Below are 16,212 nucleotides of genomic sequence, written 5' to 3'. Positions count from 1 at the left end.
ATACATTCTATGCCATCTATGCTGTATGTTATACCCTCTGTATGCTATATCCCCCATACCCTGTATTTCCTATGCTCTGTATCCAGACCCTTTATACGTTGCATCCCCTATGCACTATACTCTCTGTGCCCCTTACCCTGTATTCTCCATACCCTACATCCCCTCTATGCCCTGTATGCTCTTCACCCTGCACCCTATAGCCTCCGTACCCCATATGATTAGTTTGATATAATAATTATTACAATCTATAATGAGGATCTATAATAAAATGCCAATTATCGTGATACTTGAACATTCACTCTACCCTTACACGCTGTCTCCCACTGCCCAGAGGTGTCCTGTGCCCCACAAAGAAGCCCCTGCCCTGCATTTCCGATGTCCCGCACCTATATCCTCCCCCCCCGCCCCCACGTGCGCGCCCCCTTTGCCCGGGATTCCCGGCCCCGCCCACACGCTGGTCCCGCCCCTCCCGGCGCCACACCCCCCGCCCCTCCCCTCCCCCTCCCGCGCCCTCCGCCGCCCAATCGCTTTCCTCCCCCTCCCCTCCCTAAGCGGCCATTGGCGGGCGCAGCGAAGCGGCGCGCGCGGCTGCCAGTGGCGGCCGGCGCTTGCGGGCCGCGGGGGCGGGACATCCGGCGGGCCGAGGGCCAGTCTGCTGCCGCCCCCCCACCCCCCCCGGCTCCCGGTGCTGCCTGGGCCTGGGCCTGGGCCTCGCCCGCCCCAGCATGCCGCACAGCTTCAAGCCCGGGGACCTGGTCTTCGCCAAGATGAAGGGCTACCCGCACTGGCCCGCCCGGGTGAGCGCCCCGGGGCCGCGGCGGGGGCGCCAGGGCGGGGCGCGGGGACGTCCCCGATGCGGCTGGCGGGGCGCAGGGGACGGGGGTGGGGGATGCTGGGGATGTTGTGGGGTGCAGAGGGGCACCGGGTGCAAGGGGGTGCTGGGTGAGTTTGGGGTGCAGAGGGGTCCAGGGAGGTGGGGGGTGCAGAGGGGCGCTGGATGGTGCTGGGTGCATGGGGGGTGCTGAATGGGTTTGGAGTGCAGAGGTGTCCAGGGGGTGGGGGGTGCTGGTTGGGTTTGGGGTGCAGAGGGGCACGGGGGTGGGGGGTGCACAGAGGCGCAGGGCCGTGCTGGGTGGGTCATGGAGCGCGGAGGGGCGTGGGCTACAGGTGGATCCTGGGGTGCAGAGGGCTGTGGGGGTGCAGCGCAGCCATGGGTCAGTGGATGGGGGTGCAGGGTGCGGTGGGGGCGCAGGTTGTGCCGTGGGGAGCTGGGCTGTGCGTGCAAGGGAAGACAGGCGCAGGTGACAAGGCACTGGGTCATGGGCAAGCGGGACTTGGAAGGGACTCGGTGTGGGGGCAGTGGGTGTGGAGCAGGGGGCAGGGATGGCCGCCCACTGCAGGTGTGGGTTGCCCAGGGTGCTGGTCCCAGTGGGATGCTGGATGCCTGGGTGTGCAGCTGCCATGGGGCAGGGAGGTCTTGGGCTGTGCTGCGGTGCCAGGAGATGGCATTTGGGGTGGGAAAACTGGGCGATGGTGCCACATGGCTGCAGAGCCTGGAAGGGGCCTGGATGGCCCCAGGGGTGAGAGGGCGCAGGCGGAGACGGGACCGTATTTGGTTCTGGTGACCAAGAGCTGTGCTCGTGCCCAAGGACTCCGTGCGGATGGAGCTATATTGAAGGCAGAAGTTTTGACCAGTTCAGGTGCCAGACTGGTGCCCTCTTGGCAGCTCGGCTGTCGCTATAGGAGGTGTCTACCAGCAACAGAGACAGGCTGAGAGTTTCTGGGATTGGGGCAGCAGTGATGGTGGAGGGTGTCAGAGGCAGGGAGACCACAGCTGGCATGCAGAGTATCTCAGGACCTCCTTCCTTCCACCTTCCTTTGGCTTTGCTGGATGTGGGGCTAGGGGAGAGCTCCTTTCTTCTCAGGATCCTGGGCTGGCTGAGCTCCTTTGCACTGCTGGAAGGGCTGCGCTTTGCAGGCTCCCCGGCGTGCGGGCGACACCCACGTGCCTGTGCGTTGCTGCCTCTTTGCCGTGGCAGCTCCCACACCCGCTCCCTGGCTCCTGCCTCGGAGCTGCGTCCCCTGGCTGCATCACGTGGAAGTGGCTGACGGGCCCTGGAGCCAACGCAGCGTGTGGGAAGAAGGCTGAGATTCCTGTGTGTGAAAAGTCGTGCCTGCCGGCAGCCTGGGCTTTCCTGTGGCCTGCTTCCAGCCAGGAGAGCCCCTTCTGACCACCTGTTGGAGCAATCGTCTCTGCCCTCAGTGGGGCCGGACAGGATTCCCCGGGGGGGGGTCCAGCAGCACTGCTCTAAGTCCAGGCATATGGATCTCTACAGAGGAATGCAATGGGCTGGTTTCCCCACGGGTGTTAAGCCCATAACCCATGAGGCATTCCCAGCCATAGGAAGACTGAAGTCAAGTTCCCACGCAGAGCCCAAGCGGCTGGGCCGGATTCTTTGTCACCCGTCTCAAGATCCTGCATTAGGAGCTGGTGTGCTGCTGGCAGTTTGCTCCACAAGCTTCTGGGGGGGTTTGAAACAGTCACGCCAGTATGATGCTGCTTTGCTGCCGACCTGTGGTAACGTGCTCCCAGCTGCCATCCCTGACCGTGTCCTGCTCTGTCCCCCTTCCAGATCGATGACATCGCAGACGGTGCTGTGAAACCCCCACCGAACAAGTACCCCATCTTCTTCTTCGGCACTCACGAGACGTAAGCTGCACCCCCACCTGCGCTTCCTTTGCTCTTGCCTGCTTCCCCTGGGCTGGGGCCTCACCTCTGCTTTGTTTCCCCAGAGCCTTCTTGGGCCCTAAGGACCTGTTCCTATACGAGAAGTACAAGGACAAATACGGGAAGCCGAACAAGCGGAAAGGCTTCAATGAAGGCCTGTGGGAAATCCAGAACAACCCTCATGCCAGCTACAGCGCCCCTCCGGTGAGTGCTCCCGGGGTCGCCCTGAGCACGGGTGTCCTGCCTGTCTCCCACATCGCCTTGCCGCCTCCTGCTCCTGGCCGGAGTTTCTAGGGGTTGCCAGGTCAAAGTCTCCCTTTTCAGGAACTGCATAACTTGTCTTTATCAAATCTCTGACTTTCTTCCTCACTGGGGTCCCAGGGAAGCAGGCATCGTTCTCCCTGGTTTACAGATGGGATCCACAGAGTAAGTGACTCATCCAAAGCTGCAGAGAACACGTTTGTCAGAGCAAGCATCAGAACTAGTGCTTCTGGCTCCCCTCCCTGTGCCGAGACTGCTCACTGGTCCCACTGGTTCCCTCAGCAGAGGGGCCCTGACCCGATGGCCAGGACCAACGTTGCCAGTCTGGTTTCCCATTGATTTCCGTGGGCTTTGGGTCAAACCAAGAGGTGGCCCTTTGTGGTTGAGGTCGGAGTGCCTGAGGGATGCTTTGTAACAAAAGTTATGTGATGCAGTTTAGATCGTGGGGTCTTCAAGGAAGGCTTCCACAGCAGCTTTGCAGTTTGTGGCACTGGAGAGAGGCAGAAAGGGTTTCAAGGTGAGCCGCGAAGGGCAGATGGCAGGTATGTAGGGAAGGGCAGGTGAATGAGCGTGATGCAGCACAAGGTGGTGACTTGAATGAAAGAGGACTCTACTGGGAGCTGTCTTTGGTCCTAGATGGGTCCCTTAATGCTGTGCATGTGGGGAAAGGCTGCAGAGGGGGTTTTGGGGGACATGAACATTGGCTGAAGGGACAGAGAAGCTCCCTTTATGAGGTCTGCGTGATGTTATTGCACTTGAGGATTCTAGCGCTCTGTGAGGAGGGGAGCATTACCCTAGCCTTCCAGTGGGAGCTGTTTCAGGGGTCCTCTTTCTGATATCCCTGTCTGGGGATGTCCTGCTCTCTGTCTTCTCTATGCTTATCCCCTGCTCTCTTTGCCCTGGTGGGTGTTACTACATGTTGAGCAGTAACCTCCAACCACCCATCTCTCTGCCTCTGCAGCCGGCAAGCTCCTCAGACAGCGAGGTTGGCGACATCGACCCGGTAGCAGGCAGTGATGCAGGAGAGGATGAAGAGTCTGCGGTCGCTGCCATCCCCACAGCAGCCACTGAGAAGATGGAAAGCGACGAGGAGTCTGACAAGGGGAGTGATCACAGCGGGCTGAAGCGGAAGTCACTGGCTATGAAGGTACGCAGGCACTGGCTAGGCGAGACCAGGAAGATTGTTGTAATTTGTGCATGATGTATTGTAGCTGCAACATAAGACAGTTACTTTACTTGCTACTTAACTTCAGCTGCTTCTGGGCTGGAGTTTAGCTGCTGTCCTGTGCCAGCCACACTGTGCAGCAGAGGGATTTTTAGGTGGGGGTGTGAGAGCAAGCTTCCTCCTTCACAGGAGATGAGGTTGGGAGAACGGAACCATCCCAGTGCAGAACCTCATTCTTAACCCATTGGTTCTTGTAGTTGTCGCTGCCTACACACATGTACCAGGGTAGATCGAGATCTCTTGTCATGGTGTGTAGGCTGACCATGGGCTCGGGCTGGAGCTGTGAGTTTCTGACTAACCCTTGGCTGCTGCTCCAAGTTTAACAGAAAATAGTAAGAAACAAGGAAGGCTTGGCTGCTTCCCTGTGGGTTGTTTCACCATGTGCAGAGAGAATGGATGAGAGGAGCAGGCGAGCTTGCAGCTGCCCTCACAGTGATGTCTGACTTTAGGTGCCGGTGGCTAAACGACCCCGGAAATCCTCCAGTGACCTCGACCAGGGCAGCATGTCGCCGTCAGAAGAAGAGAACTCAGAAAGCTCTTCAGAGTCGGAGAAAAACAGCGACCAGGTGAGCGTGATTCCCCCCCACACACCACAGTATAGGGATGGGGCAGGCAGGCTCTGCTGGACTCACCAGAGACTGGGAGAAGGCAGTAAGGGAACAAGGTGGCTAAGCCCTCTCCCTGCTAGCAGCAGTAGCACTTAAATTCTTCCTAGGCCTCCCGTTGCTAAAGGGAAATGCTCGCAGAGGCATGAGCAGGCCTAGTCCTATAGCTCAGCCCCACTTGGTCCTATCCTTCCCAGGGAACTGGAGACAAGACACTGCCATCTCCTCTGAGAAACACTTGATGTTGGCGGCTCCCCTGTGCCTTGTTGATCTGTTCCGAGGCCTGGGTACTGGCCACAGTGTGGCTAGTGGTCCTGTGGCAGGTGTTTTGTGGGTGCAGCGGGCAGTATAGTCCAAGATGCTAAAATCCCAGGGATGCTTATGCCTTGGGCAGTGGCCAAGACATGGAGCCTAGATCCAAGGGTTATCAGAGGAAAAGTTCTCTCTGTTAGAACTGGGGCTGCTCCTCGCTCGCCTGGTGCCAGTTACTGTGTCTTTTGGGTTTCTTTCCCTCTCTGCATCGGGTCTGGGCCTGGGGATTGCTGCCAAGAGTTGGGGGGCAAGGAGAGATGCCTGGCTCTGAAACCAAAGTGGATGTTTCCCCATCTCAGATGTGCGTATGTCCCTTCCCAGGACTTCACTCCCGAGAAGAAGCCAGTAGCCAGGGCTCCCAGGAGGATGCCTGCAGGCGGGAGAAAGAGAAAGGTAAGAGCGGCCGGTCCTGTCCTGTTTCTGTTCCCTTCTCTCCAACCTGCTGCAGGACAGTAGGGTAGCTGGGGGCAGCACTTGATGTGGCCTGTGGTGAGTGCAGGGGGAGGCTGTAGACAGTCACCAGGCCCATTCTGGCTGGATGTTGGTGAGGAAAAACTGAGGTACTGAGCGTCTGGTTCTGTGTTGCTGGCCGTGTGGGACATGAGCATTGCGTGACTGGGGAGTGACCGGCTCCCAGCATGTAGCCCCAGGTTGAGGGGAGCACAAGAAGACTTGTCTTGGGCTTTGAAGGCCAGTGGGATTCCCTGGGTGCAGCTAGTCTGACCTCCCACACTTCAGGGGCCTGGGTAATCATGAGCCTCTGGACTGCTGCCTGCCTTCCTGGTGACACCAGCTCACTCTGGACACCACCCCCATCCATAGCGCCTGGAGATTGCTTCCTCTGTGTCCCACCTGGGATGGGAACTCTGTGATGTGGTGTCTGCGATGCAGGGGCTGGACCTGAGGCCTCTGCTGGTCCCTGCTCCCCTCCCCCTTCAGCACTCCATTTTCTTCCCTACTCACAGAAGGTGGATTCGGGCTCTGACTCTGACTCCAAAGCGGACTCGGAGGAGGAGGTGGAGAATGCCGCAGTGGATGTGGCCAAGTCAGACTCAGACTCAGACTCAGACTCGGACATGTCTGTGAAGAAGGCTCCTCGGGGCCGGAAGCCAGGTAGGGTCTGAGGGGTGCTATGTCCTATTGTCAGATTGCAGACATCCCGCAGGCTTTCCCAGGAAGCTGTGCTGGAGGGGAGCTCTCTGCTAAGCTCCTGAATGTGTTTGTGGGGGCCTTGATTGGCCCATACCTGAGTCTGTGGACTGAAGTCCGGGCCTTGGACTGGGTGACTCTCCCTTGAAGAACCCCTGGCCAGCCGCCTGTTGAAGGGGTGGGTCTTCTGCTTTGCTGAGCCCCTGACTGCTTGTGTCTTGCAGCCGAGAAGCCACCCCCAAAGCCCCGGGGCAGAAAACCAAAGCCTGAGAGAGTGCCCACCAGCTCCAGCAGTGACAGGTGAGGGCGAGTCCCGGGGAGGCTGGGCTGCCACAGGCTCAAATCCCTCACCCAGGCTTTGCATCCCCCCCCTGGCAGGAGCTAGCCCCACCCTGCCATCAGCACCTGCTGGGCTTTCCAGGTGACTGGATGGGGGTGGGTGGGAAGCTTTCTGCAAGGGCCACGGGTCCTGACCAGAGGAGCAGCACGTGGCAGAGGCTCGGCTCAGCATCTGGGTAGCAGTGTACCTGTGAGTCTAATCCCTGGCTCTGTCCACACTCGGTGAGCCAAGTTGCCTTGTCTGCCCTCCTGCGAAGACAGGCCTGGCCCTTGTGGTGTAATGAGTTCATTAACGCCCTAGAGGCACTTTCGACTTTCAAGACAGTGGCTCTTTGGGGCAGAGGCTGTGCTGAACTACATGTTTATACAGTGCCAAGCCTGACCTGACTGAGGCCTCTAGTGCTGCCCCAACATAAACGTTAAACAGTGGAGCCATGTGCATCCCCCTGCAGCTGGCGTGGAAGGGTGCTGCCCTCTGCTCCCCAGAGCAGGAACCTTGTGCATGGAGCCCTCCTGGCTGTGGCCTTGCCTCTGCCCTTGAAAATGGTGTCCAAATTGCTCTGTTGGCAGAGCTGTGCTGGCCAACCCTCCAGGGGATTGTAGCCCCTGCCCCTTCCCCAGGTGCAATGATCTCTGCTACCAGTGCTCAAACCAGTACCTTTGGGGCTGCACCTCAGCAGCTCCTGCTATGGGACCACCTCTCCATTTGCACTGCAGTAGTGCTGGTGACTCCTAGCAGTGCCGTGGCTGATGGTAAGGGACTTTGCATAAGGTGGGGTTCAGGCAGCCCTGGGGAGCAGAATGGCAAGGAGTACAGCTGGGTGACTGGACACCTGCTCCATTGGGAGTTGAGCCCAGGGATCCCTGCAGACCCAGCCTGAACAGGACATGTGGATGTTTGCTGACTCCCAAGCAGGTGGGGCTGGGGCTTCTTCACAGGGCTGGGGACTTCCTCCCAGTCATGTTAGCACCTAGACAGGGGAACAGGGGACTCTTGGCCATGCAGATTGGATGCCTACGACAGTGGTTCCTCTGGCAAGTGGTGAGAGGTGCCGACTGGGGGCTGTGTTCTTGTGGGTAACCAGAGGCCTTGGGTCTCTGGGGATATCAGTCCAGAGTCTCCTCTTGCTTTGATTCCCTCCAAAAAGGGAAATGCCCAGCAAGGGAGCAGGGAGGGCAGCCAACCTGAGCCACTTGGCATCCTCAGGGCTGTTCAGGGCCTGTCCGCTGCCCAGTTCAAGCATCAGCCTGATCCCCAGCCAGTGGGAGGGATGGCATGAGGCTCTGGAGAAGCAAGGCTGCAAGTGGGAGCGGAGCAGGGCTGTCGGCAGGGCCCACGCTGCCCTGACCTGCCTGGCTGTGCCCCCAGTGACAGCGACAGTGATGTGGACCGCATCAGCGAGTGGAAGCGGCGGGACGAGGAGCGCCGGCGGGAACTGGAGGAGAAGAGGAAGAGGGAGCAGGAAGAGGAGCTGCGCCGGCTGCGCGAGCAAGAGAAGGAGGAGAAGGAAAAGCGGAAGGAGAAAGCGGAGAAGGCGGACGAGGCACGCTCAGACAGCGACAGCAACCTCGACGGCGATGTGGCCAAAAGGGGCCGCAAGGGCCGAGCCAAAGCCCCGTCATCCTCTGACTCGGATGCTGAGCTGGAGAAGGAGGTGAGTGTGTGGGCACCTCGGGGAGCTCATATGGGTGCGGCCTCTGCATGCTGTTCCCAGCCAGAGGGGGCATCAGGGTGGGGTGGGACGTGTCTCTCGCAGACCCTCTCCCTGCCCGGCACTCTGGTGGGACCGTTCCCCATGCCCCAGGTGCAGCTCTTCTTGCTCAGGACTGGAGCAGCTGGGTGTCAAGGAAGCTTCCCTTGCCATGGGCTGTGTGAACCCTGGCCCTGCTCTCCAGCACTAGCAGGGGTGTTTCTGCCACCTGTAGCCCCCTGGAGTTGCACTGTGCTCACGGCAAGGGCCTCATGTTGGCTGTGTGCTCTGGTCTGCCTGGCACACTTTCCCCCAGGGGCTCAGCCCTGGCACAGCTGTCAGCACAGCGACACCTGGGCAGAACGACGCCATCTGGCCATGGCTTTGGTGACCTGCTCAGTCACAGCAGGCAACACACTGAACTTAGGCATTGGCTCCTCCTGTCTGGGTGTCCCTTGGGGTTGTTCTGTGAGCTGTTCAGCCAGCCCCAAATCCTGACCCAGTTCCAGCTTGGGCACTAAAGCAGCCCTGCAGCACCTCCCTGCCAGCTTCAACTGGGGTTTGGATTCAGGTTTCCTTAACTAGCATGGCTGTGAACCGATAGCCAACCCCTCCCTGGTGCCCTCCGCCCTGCCTATATCAGGAATGCAGGGCTTGACCAGCTGTGGAGAGTGTGGAGCTTTCATCCAGCAAGTGCCAGGCACTGCAGTAAAACCATCTCTGTCCTCCATGCTGCTCCGTCCAGTGCCAGAGAAGCCAAAAGAGCAGTGCTGTCCAGTGATTCCATTCCTGGCTTTGCCACTGGTGCTGCCTGAGCTTGGGAGTTGCAGCACTGCCCTGTACCTCGGTTTCCCCATCCATACACAGTCACTGTGGGGTTCAGTGTGAGGGAGGAGTCTGCTTGGGGCAGGAAAGTGGAGTGGTGCCAGGAGGCACAGAGGTGACAGCAGAGGCTGCGTGGGAGCCCCATACCTGGAGGCACATCTCCAGTGCCGCACGTGGGTGTGGGGGGAGGGAGCGCGAGCCACATCGCAGAAGGCTACGTATCCCGTTGGTGGCTCGGGGCCGGGGCTGTCCCAGGTGCATGTACAGTGCCAGGTGCTGCCCTCATCCCCTCTCCACAAGGTGCTGGAGCAGCCCCCTCCCCCTGCAGGGGTGTGGGGGAGATCACGGCTTGCTCATCCTCTGCATTGTTCTCTCCTCCAAGGTAAAGAAGCCTGGGAAGAAGCTGCAGCCCTCTGAGTTGTCAAGGAAACCGAATCAAAAGGAGAAGAGGGGCCGGGAGGAGAAGCCTCGCAACAAGTCAGCCTCCGCCTTCCCCCTCCCCTCTCCCCTTGGTCCCTCCCCTAGGGGCTGGTGGGGAGGGGTGGGGTCTCTTCTAGGGGTGGTGGGTGGAAGTTTCCCTTCAAGGGAGCTCCCTGCAGAGCTGCCCTGTGTCTGTGATGGGGTGGAAGCAGCCTCAGAGGAGGGGGCACATGGAGATGCCGGGGTTGGGAGTGGGAGGAGGTCTCTAAAGCCACTTGACTGTGGAGCCCTCTCGCCTGGGGGTCTGAGCAGCCTCAGGCCTGCTGTCATTGCAGGGCTGCTCCTCTGAGAGGGGGGAGCCTCTAGTCGGGCCCTAGAGAATCACTTCGTACTGGGGGGGGTGTTGAAAGCCCTGGGTCTGAGGTGATTGTGGCCTGGGGCTGGAAGTCGGGACTCCCGGGTTCCTTTGTCTCTGCTGGGGGTCTTCGTGCCAGCCCCGCAGACCGGTACTCGGCACCCACCTGGCGTTGTGCATTCGCTGTGGAGCCCGATTCCTCATCGGCTCTGAGCAGCCCCTGGCTTCGGCAGGAGCAAAGGGCTCGAGGCCTCTGCAGATGTGCTGGGCTGTCCTCTGTCCACATCAAGTCGTGGGCCGGAGCTCTGGGGTCCTGCCTGTGCGGTGCCCCGAGTTCCACGCCCCTGCCCTTGAGTGTGATGGGGGCCGGGGTGGGGGCAGTGCCCAAGCACTGAGCGGCGGCCTGGTTTCGTGCTCGCGTTTCCCTTATAGCCCACACCCCCGTCACCCTGCCCTGCAGGCCAGGCTACCCCTGGACAAGCTATGTGGGTAGAGCTGGCTGGGGGGAGGATTGTGAGGGTCTTGTCATCTTGCCCTGTCAGGTGAGGCATGGGAGGGTGGGGGGTTTCCAGGATTCAGACAGTCCAATATACAGCCTTGTCCTCTGGTTTCCTTTTCCTACTACAGACCCTTGAAAGTGGAACGAGGCCGGAAAAAGTCTGACACAATCCACGAGAGAAGGATGGAGAAGAAAAAGGGTGAGAGCGGTGCTCTGCCGGTCTGGGTGGGAGAGGGCAGGGGGGATGCTTTTCTGGGCAGGGCAGGTTGCCACAACATGGGGGTTTAGGGGCATCGTTCTGAAAGCATCTGGTGCGGTGCCCTGACTGGAACCTGTGGGATGTTGCTGATGGGCTGCCAGGGCAGGGGGCTGCTTTGAGGTGTAACGGAGCGAGGGGTCCTCTGCTCTGAGTGCATTCCCATAGCAGGCTCCAGGGAAGGGGAGGGGAGGGGGTCCTCTGCTGCGAGCCCAGCCCGGTCACAGGCCCAAGACCCAGAACATCCAGGGTGGGGCTGAGCGATGCCACGTGCTGTCCTGCTGGAGGCATACACCTCACGCTAGCAAGCAGGGTCAGTCTGTAGGAGGCTGATCTCTGCTGCCTCTGTCTCAGAGCCCACAATCGAAGAGAAACTCCAGAAGCTTCACAGCGAGATCAAGTTTGCCCTGAAAGTTGATAACCCGGTGAGTACTGGCACGGTGGGGGGTGGAATCCAGGGAGCCTTGGGGTCTGGCTCTCCTGCCCCATGCAGGCATCCCAAACTAGCCTGTGCGCACGTGTGCAATGCTCCCTGCCCCCACACTTGCTCGCGATGCTGGTAGCACTTTGTCCTCACCATGCACAACCCTGCAGGGCTGTGCAAGGCAGCATGAGCACCCCCTCTTGCTGTCACCAGTCATCTGCCCTCTTTCCCTGCCTGCTCGATTGTGTATAGCAGCCCCCTTGGCTGAAGCCTTGCAAGCACATGCCCGGGCTCGCAGCTCTGGCATGCTTGCTGAAGGCTGGCCCAAGTGGAGCACTCCCTGCTCTTCCCCTGTCCACGCAGACACCCTCCGAGCTGGTGCCAGGGCCTGCCAGTTGTTTCAAAATCTGTGTTGTGCTAGAGTTCGGCATCGTGTCCTGTTCTTGTGGGCTGCCCAGCAACGGATTGATGCCTCTGGAGGAGCAGTGCTCAGCTTGGCCCCTAGATGGTGCCACCATTTCTCCTTGAGCTTCCCCAAGATGTGCCACCAGTCTCGGCTCCTGGCCTGACTGGGTGCTCACCAGATGTGGGTGAACCTGGCACCCTCAAGGGGAGGCCCAGGAGAAGGCCAGAGCCAGTCCCAGCTGCTTGCAATCTTGGCTGCTGCAGGCTTTGCCTGTGTCTGCTCCTCAGCTGTACCCCGGGGATGAAGAGCGTTACCTTTATAGGAGCAGAGAAATGTGAAGCTGGAAGGGACCTTGAGACCACCTGGTGCAGGCCTCAGAGCTGAGGCAGGATCTAGTGGCAGGTGCTCCCTAACAACATAGGGCAGCAAGGGACCTCAGAGGACCAGTTAGCCCACCGCTGCTCCAGCCAAGGTCCCCCCCTGTCTCTACTTGCAGGTTGCCCAAGCACCCGATGACAGGGATTCCCCTGCCCCCATTGGGAAGCTGATCTGATGCTGAGTCACCCTCCTGGTTAGAAAGTCCTTCCTGCCACCTAACCAGCATCTCCCTTGTTGCAGTCTCAGCTCACTCCTGCTTGTCCTGGCCTGCGTGGGCACAGGGAACGGTTGCTCACTGTGTGTAATTGAAGTGTGGAACTCATTGCCACCCGGTGTAGTAGAAGCTGACAATTTAGCCAGTTTCACAGAGGGTGGAGGACATACTTGGAGGAAAGGGGCCTCAGGAGCTATTGAGCACAGGAGTGAGGGGCACGGCTTCTGAATCAGAACTTCCTAGACCTTAAATGCTGGAGGCTGCAAGTGAGAGAGGAGCAGGGGAAAACCCCTGGTCAGACCCAGTTCACTCCCTTTCAGCATCCGCTGTCTGCCACTGTGCGACACAGGAGACAACTAGAGGGACCCAGGGTCTGACCCAGTAAATGTCAGTTCTTATTTTCTCTCTGTACCAGTGCTTTCTGTCCTGGATGGGCAGTACCAAATCCCTCTCTGTATCAAATCTCGACCATATAACCCATTCTTCCCCATTTAGCCTGACTTTTTGCAAACCTCCAGCCAGGCAGCCACAGCTGGGTCCTGTGTCCTAGTGCTTCTCCTACCTTTTAGTGAGCAGGCTTTGCCATGCTGCATAGTGAGTCCAGAGAGGGATGAAGCAAACCTCTCTAGCTTCCTGAGCTCTCTGACCTCACTTCTTTGCCTACAGGACATCAAGAGATGCCTGAGTGCACTGGAAGAGCTGGGAACACTGCAGGTCACCTCTCAGATCCTCCAGAAACACACTGATGTGGTGGCTACGTTGAAAAAGGTGCCATGGAGAGGGGACGTGGGTGAGAGGGGAGGGGTGTGTACATGCATCTCACTCTTGGGCAAGGGCCACCTTGTTCCCAAGCTGCTGTCTGACGCTCCCTGTGCCTGTGGCAGATCCGCCGCTACAAGGCGAACAAGGATGTAATGGAGAAGGCCGCCGAGGTTTACACCCGCTTGAAGTCACGTGTCCTGGGACCAAAGCTGGAGGCCATCCAGAAAGCCAACAAAGCTGGGTCAGAGAAGGACAAGGGGGATGCAGAGAAGGACCAGGAGAAGCTGGCAGGAGGCGAGACACGGAATGAGAAAGGAGAGGAGGAGACGAATGCTGGTAACGTGGGTGCAGGCTCTTAGGAGGGGCCTGTTGCTTTCCTGGTGCCTTTCACAGGGCTGATTCTCGCTCCCTGTGGCAGCCCTTGTGGAGGGCCTGTCTGGTGGCTTCTGGAGGCAGGAGGAGGGGGTCCCAGCATGGGGAGCTAGAGGAGCTGCCTCTGGAGGTGCAAGTCTGCAATGGTGGCAGGTGTGCAGGCCCCCAACTTCCTGGGAGATCCTTGAACTCCATCTCCCATGCAGGGCAGGTGCCAGGCAGCCTTGGAGCACCATTTTGCTCAGGTTTTAATACCATAGGGTCGTGATGGATTAGAGCTAGCCCCTATGTGAGAAGTTTGGGGGAGCTTAGGGGCTCCAAGCCCTGTGCTTGGGGTAGGATGGTGTTTCCCTGCCCCAGTGAGGGGGTTGGCCTGACCCTGGTCCTTCCTGTATGCGTGGTGTGTTAGTACCTAGCTAATGCAGCCCTAATGTGTTGGGCCCTGCAGTGCATATCTCCCCCTCTGCCCCATCAGCTGATGGCTTTGCCCTCCTTGCAGCATCAGGGTTCACAACCCAGGATCCTACCCCCACCCCTACCCCTGCCAGCCAGCTCTGCGGGCATGGAGTGATGGTTGGGGCGTGTGCCCTTCTCCTGAGTGAGGAATGCTGATGGGGTGGCCTCAGAGTGAGGGGGCAGTCGAGCTGCCCTCGGGGCCTAGCAGCCAGGCCCTCAAGCACCCATCTGTCTTCTCCCTCCCAGACCTGCCAGGCCCTGTGAACGGCGAATCCATGTCCCAGAAAGGGGAGAACGCTGAGGAGAAGGAGCGGGACAAAGCGGCAGGAGCAGGCGACAGTCAGTGCGAGGCCCCCACCGAGGACACGCCCAACGAGTGAGCAGCAAGCACTGGGAGGGCAGGGCCTGCCGGGGGAGCTCTGAGCACTGGCCTCACTGGGCAGGGTGGCCGTGTGCTGCTGTCTGGGGCCACGGTGCCTCTCCAGGGCACGTGCCCATTCACAACAGCACTGAGGCCGGACCTGCTCTGGGGACAGGGGTCCTGCTAGCCCAGCCTCTCTGGCCTGTGCCATTTCCCCCCCCCCCCCAAACTCCCACCATGTGGCAGTGGTGTCTGTCATGATCATTACGAGCTGGGGAGGCAGTGATAAGCACATTCCTGTCCTCATGCTTGTCCATCACAGCAGGGTTGGGGCAGGCACTTGGGTGGCCTGCGGTGCATGGAGGGAGGTGCGGCAACCGCAGCCTCCAGCCCCACCCCCACGGGAAGTGTGACAAGTCTCTTGTGTTTTTCCTGCCAGCGCGCCAGACTATCCCGAGACTGACAGGCCTGGCCCAGACAGGGAGAGGGTCCGTGCTGCATCAGAGTCCGTGGATGACAATGAGGAGAGCTGAGACCATGGCTGGCGTGGAGAACGCCGCAGCGTTGCCCCGCCGCCACGGAGACCGGCCTCTGCCTTGCCCCGTGTTTCAGAGTCACTTCACTAAGCCACACAGTAGATGATGTCTAGGTCTTGTCCCTGCCCCTGCTCCTGGGACCGCCGAGAACTCTGGGGAGAGCCGCGTGTCGTTTGTACTTGTCCCTCTGTTTGGTTCTGGTTTTTGTTGGTTTTTTTCCCCCCTCGTCCCCCCACCCCGTCCCCACCCGATTCCTTGTGATTGCAGCCGACATGAAATGACTATAAAGGGTTTTTTAATGAACGCTCTCCCTCAGCCGTCTGTTTGTCTCGCTCTGCTGCCGGCTGCAGCTCACAGGGATGGGCAGGAAGCAGGGGCCAATGGTTTCTGCCCAAGTGGCCACACTTGGGGATGGGCACTGGAGAATCACACCAAGCTAATTCCTGCCCAGCACCGGAGTCTGTGCCCCTCTCTGCCAGCCAGGGACCCCAGGGTGGCTACCCGTTCCCAGCTGGCTTTGGACAGTTGCATCCTGGACCCCTGCCTTTTCCAGCAGGAGTGTGTGGCCCAGAGCAGACCTTGACACCAGGCTGGCTCTCTAGGGCTAAAACTTCCAGCTGGCAGGGACCAGAAGGCACCAGCCTGGTGTGAACATCCTTTTCATTGTGGGTTCTCGTGACCGCCCTTTGTGTGGCCATGCTGTGCAGCTCAGGCTCCCCCAACCTTGTAAGCAGAAACCATCCCAGCAGCCAGCACCCTGTGCTCCCCCAATCTGAAGCCCTCGGCCCTATCCTGTGGCGTCTGTGGGCTGCCGGAGACGCCCAGTTTGGCTCTCAGCGTCTCATTCCTCCAGCAGGAGGACGGAGCGTTCTCTGGGGCTACTCCGCTGGCTGCAGAGGGGGCTGGAGGTGAGGGATAGCTGCTACTCGGTACCTGTTGCTCGGGGGAGCAGGGGCAGCCGGCAGGGTTGGATCTGTTTGTCTCTGTCTGCCTGTCTTTTTTTTTTTTTTTTTGCAAGGATCTGAAGCTTTTGTACCTGTACAATAAAGACTTGCCCAGCTGACAAGGAGGCCATGTGTCAGCCTGTTGTTTGCCCTGCAGTCCAAGCACAGCATTGTGGGGCCTTGTCCCGGTGCCAGCTGGGGGAACCCAGCTGTGCTCAGCACCCTGCCAGTTTGTGGCAGCCTAGGGGCTTGGGCCTCTTGCTGCCGCCTCATGCCTTGTGTTTCTATGCACAAAACCCAAATAAAAGCCCAGGGCCTTTGACCCGGTGAACACCAGCCCAGCTGCAGCCAGCACGGGGCAGGCTCTGTGGAGGTTACTTGAGTTCTCTACTCCTGCGTGGGGTGAGGGGGAGAGCCGTGATTCCTAAGCGGGGCTCTGTGCAATCCTTTCCTATGAGCCCTGCAGGGTGCAAGCACCTACACATGGCTTCCAAGATGCACCTGATGAGTCCCAAGGGGAACGAGCTGTGGAAACCGCTCTGCCTGGCGCTGTCTTTTGAGCTCTGCCACAGATGAGGGGCTCTGGTATTTTTCCATTGTTGAGAAATGAGTGAGAGCAAAGAGCGGGCATGTTCTGGGCTGGGGGGCTGGAGTCCAACCGGGCCAAGAACCACTGGGGTAGGGGTCCTGCCAG

General features: G+C 59.5%; 1 protein-coding gene across 2 annotated transcripts; it reads left to right on the top strand.

Moving 5' to 3' along the window:
* The first annotated feature begins 656 nt into the window (after positions 1 to 656).
* HDGFL2 (HDGF like 2) lies at positions 657 to 15,644 on the top strand. Of its 2 annotated transcripts, XM_090027487.1 has the most exons (16): positions 657 to 797; positions 2,634 to 2,710; positions 2,794 to 2,932; positions 3,951 to 4,136; positions 4,664 to 4,780; positions 5,453 to 5,524; positions 6,097 to 6,244; positions 6,505 to 6,580; positions 7,989 to 8,274; positions 9,518 to 9,612; positions 10,538 to 10,608; positions 11,020 to 11,090; positions 12,754 to 12,855; positions 12,972 to 13,185; positions 13,924 to 14,053; positions 14,478 to 15,644. In XM_090027487.1, the coding sequence occupies exons 1-16, from the start codon at positions 726 to 728 to the stop codon at positions 14,569 to 14,571; spliced, it is 1,950 nt and encodes a 649-aa protein (XP_089883613.1). In that variant the 5' UTR covers positions 657 to 725; the 3' UTR covers positions 14,572 to 15,644. The 2 variants fall into 2 exon arrangements, with proteins under 2 accessions (XP_089883613.1, XP_089883614.1); XM_090027488.1 differs by lacking the exons at positions 2,634 to 2,710; positions 2,794 to 2,932.
* Positions 15,645 to 16,212: the final 568 nt, after the last annotated feature.

This window comes from Crocodylus siamensis, chromosome 14 (assembly GCF_052110815.1).
Source record: "Crocodylus siamensis isolate JL-2025a chromosome 14, ASM5211081v1, whole genome shotgun sequence".
In the NCBI taxonomy this organism is placed as follows: Eukaryota; Metazoa; Chordata; order Crocodylia; family Crocodylidae; genus Crocodylus; species Crocodylus siamensis.
Note: the sequence above shows the minus strand (reverse complement) of the source record. Positions and strands in the feature narration are given on the sequence as shown.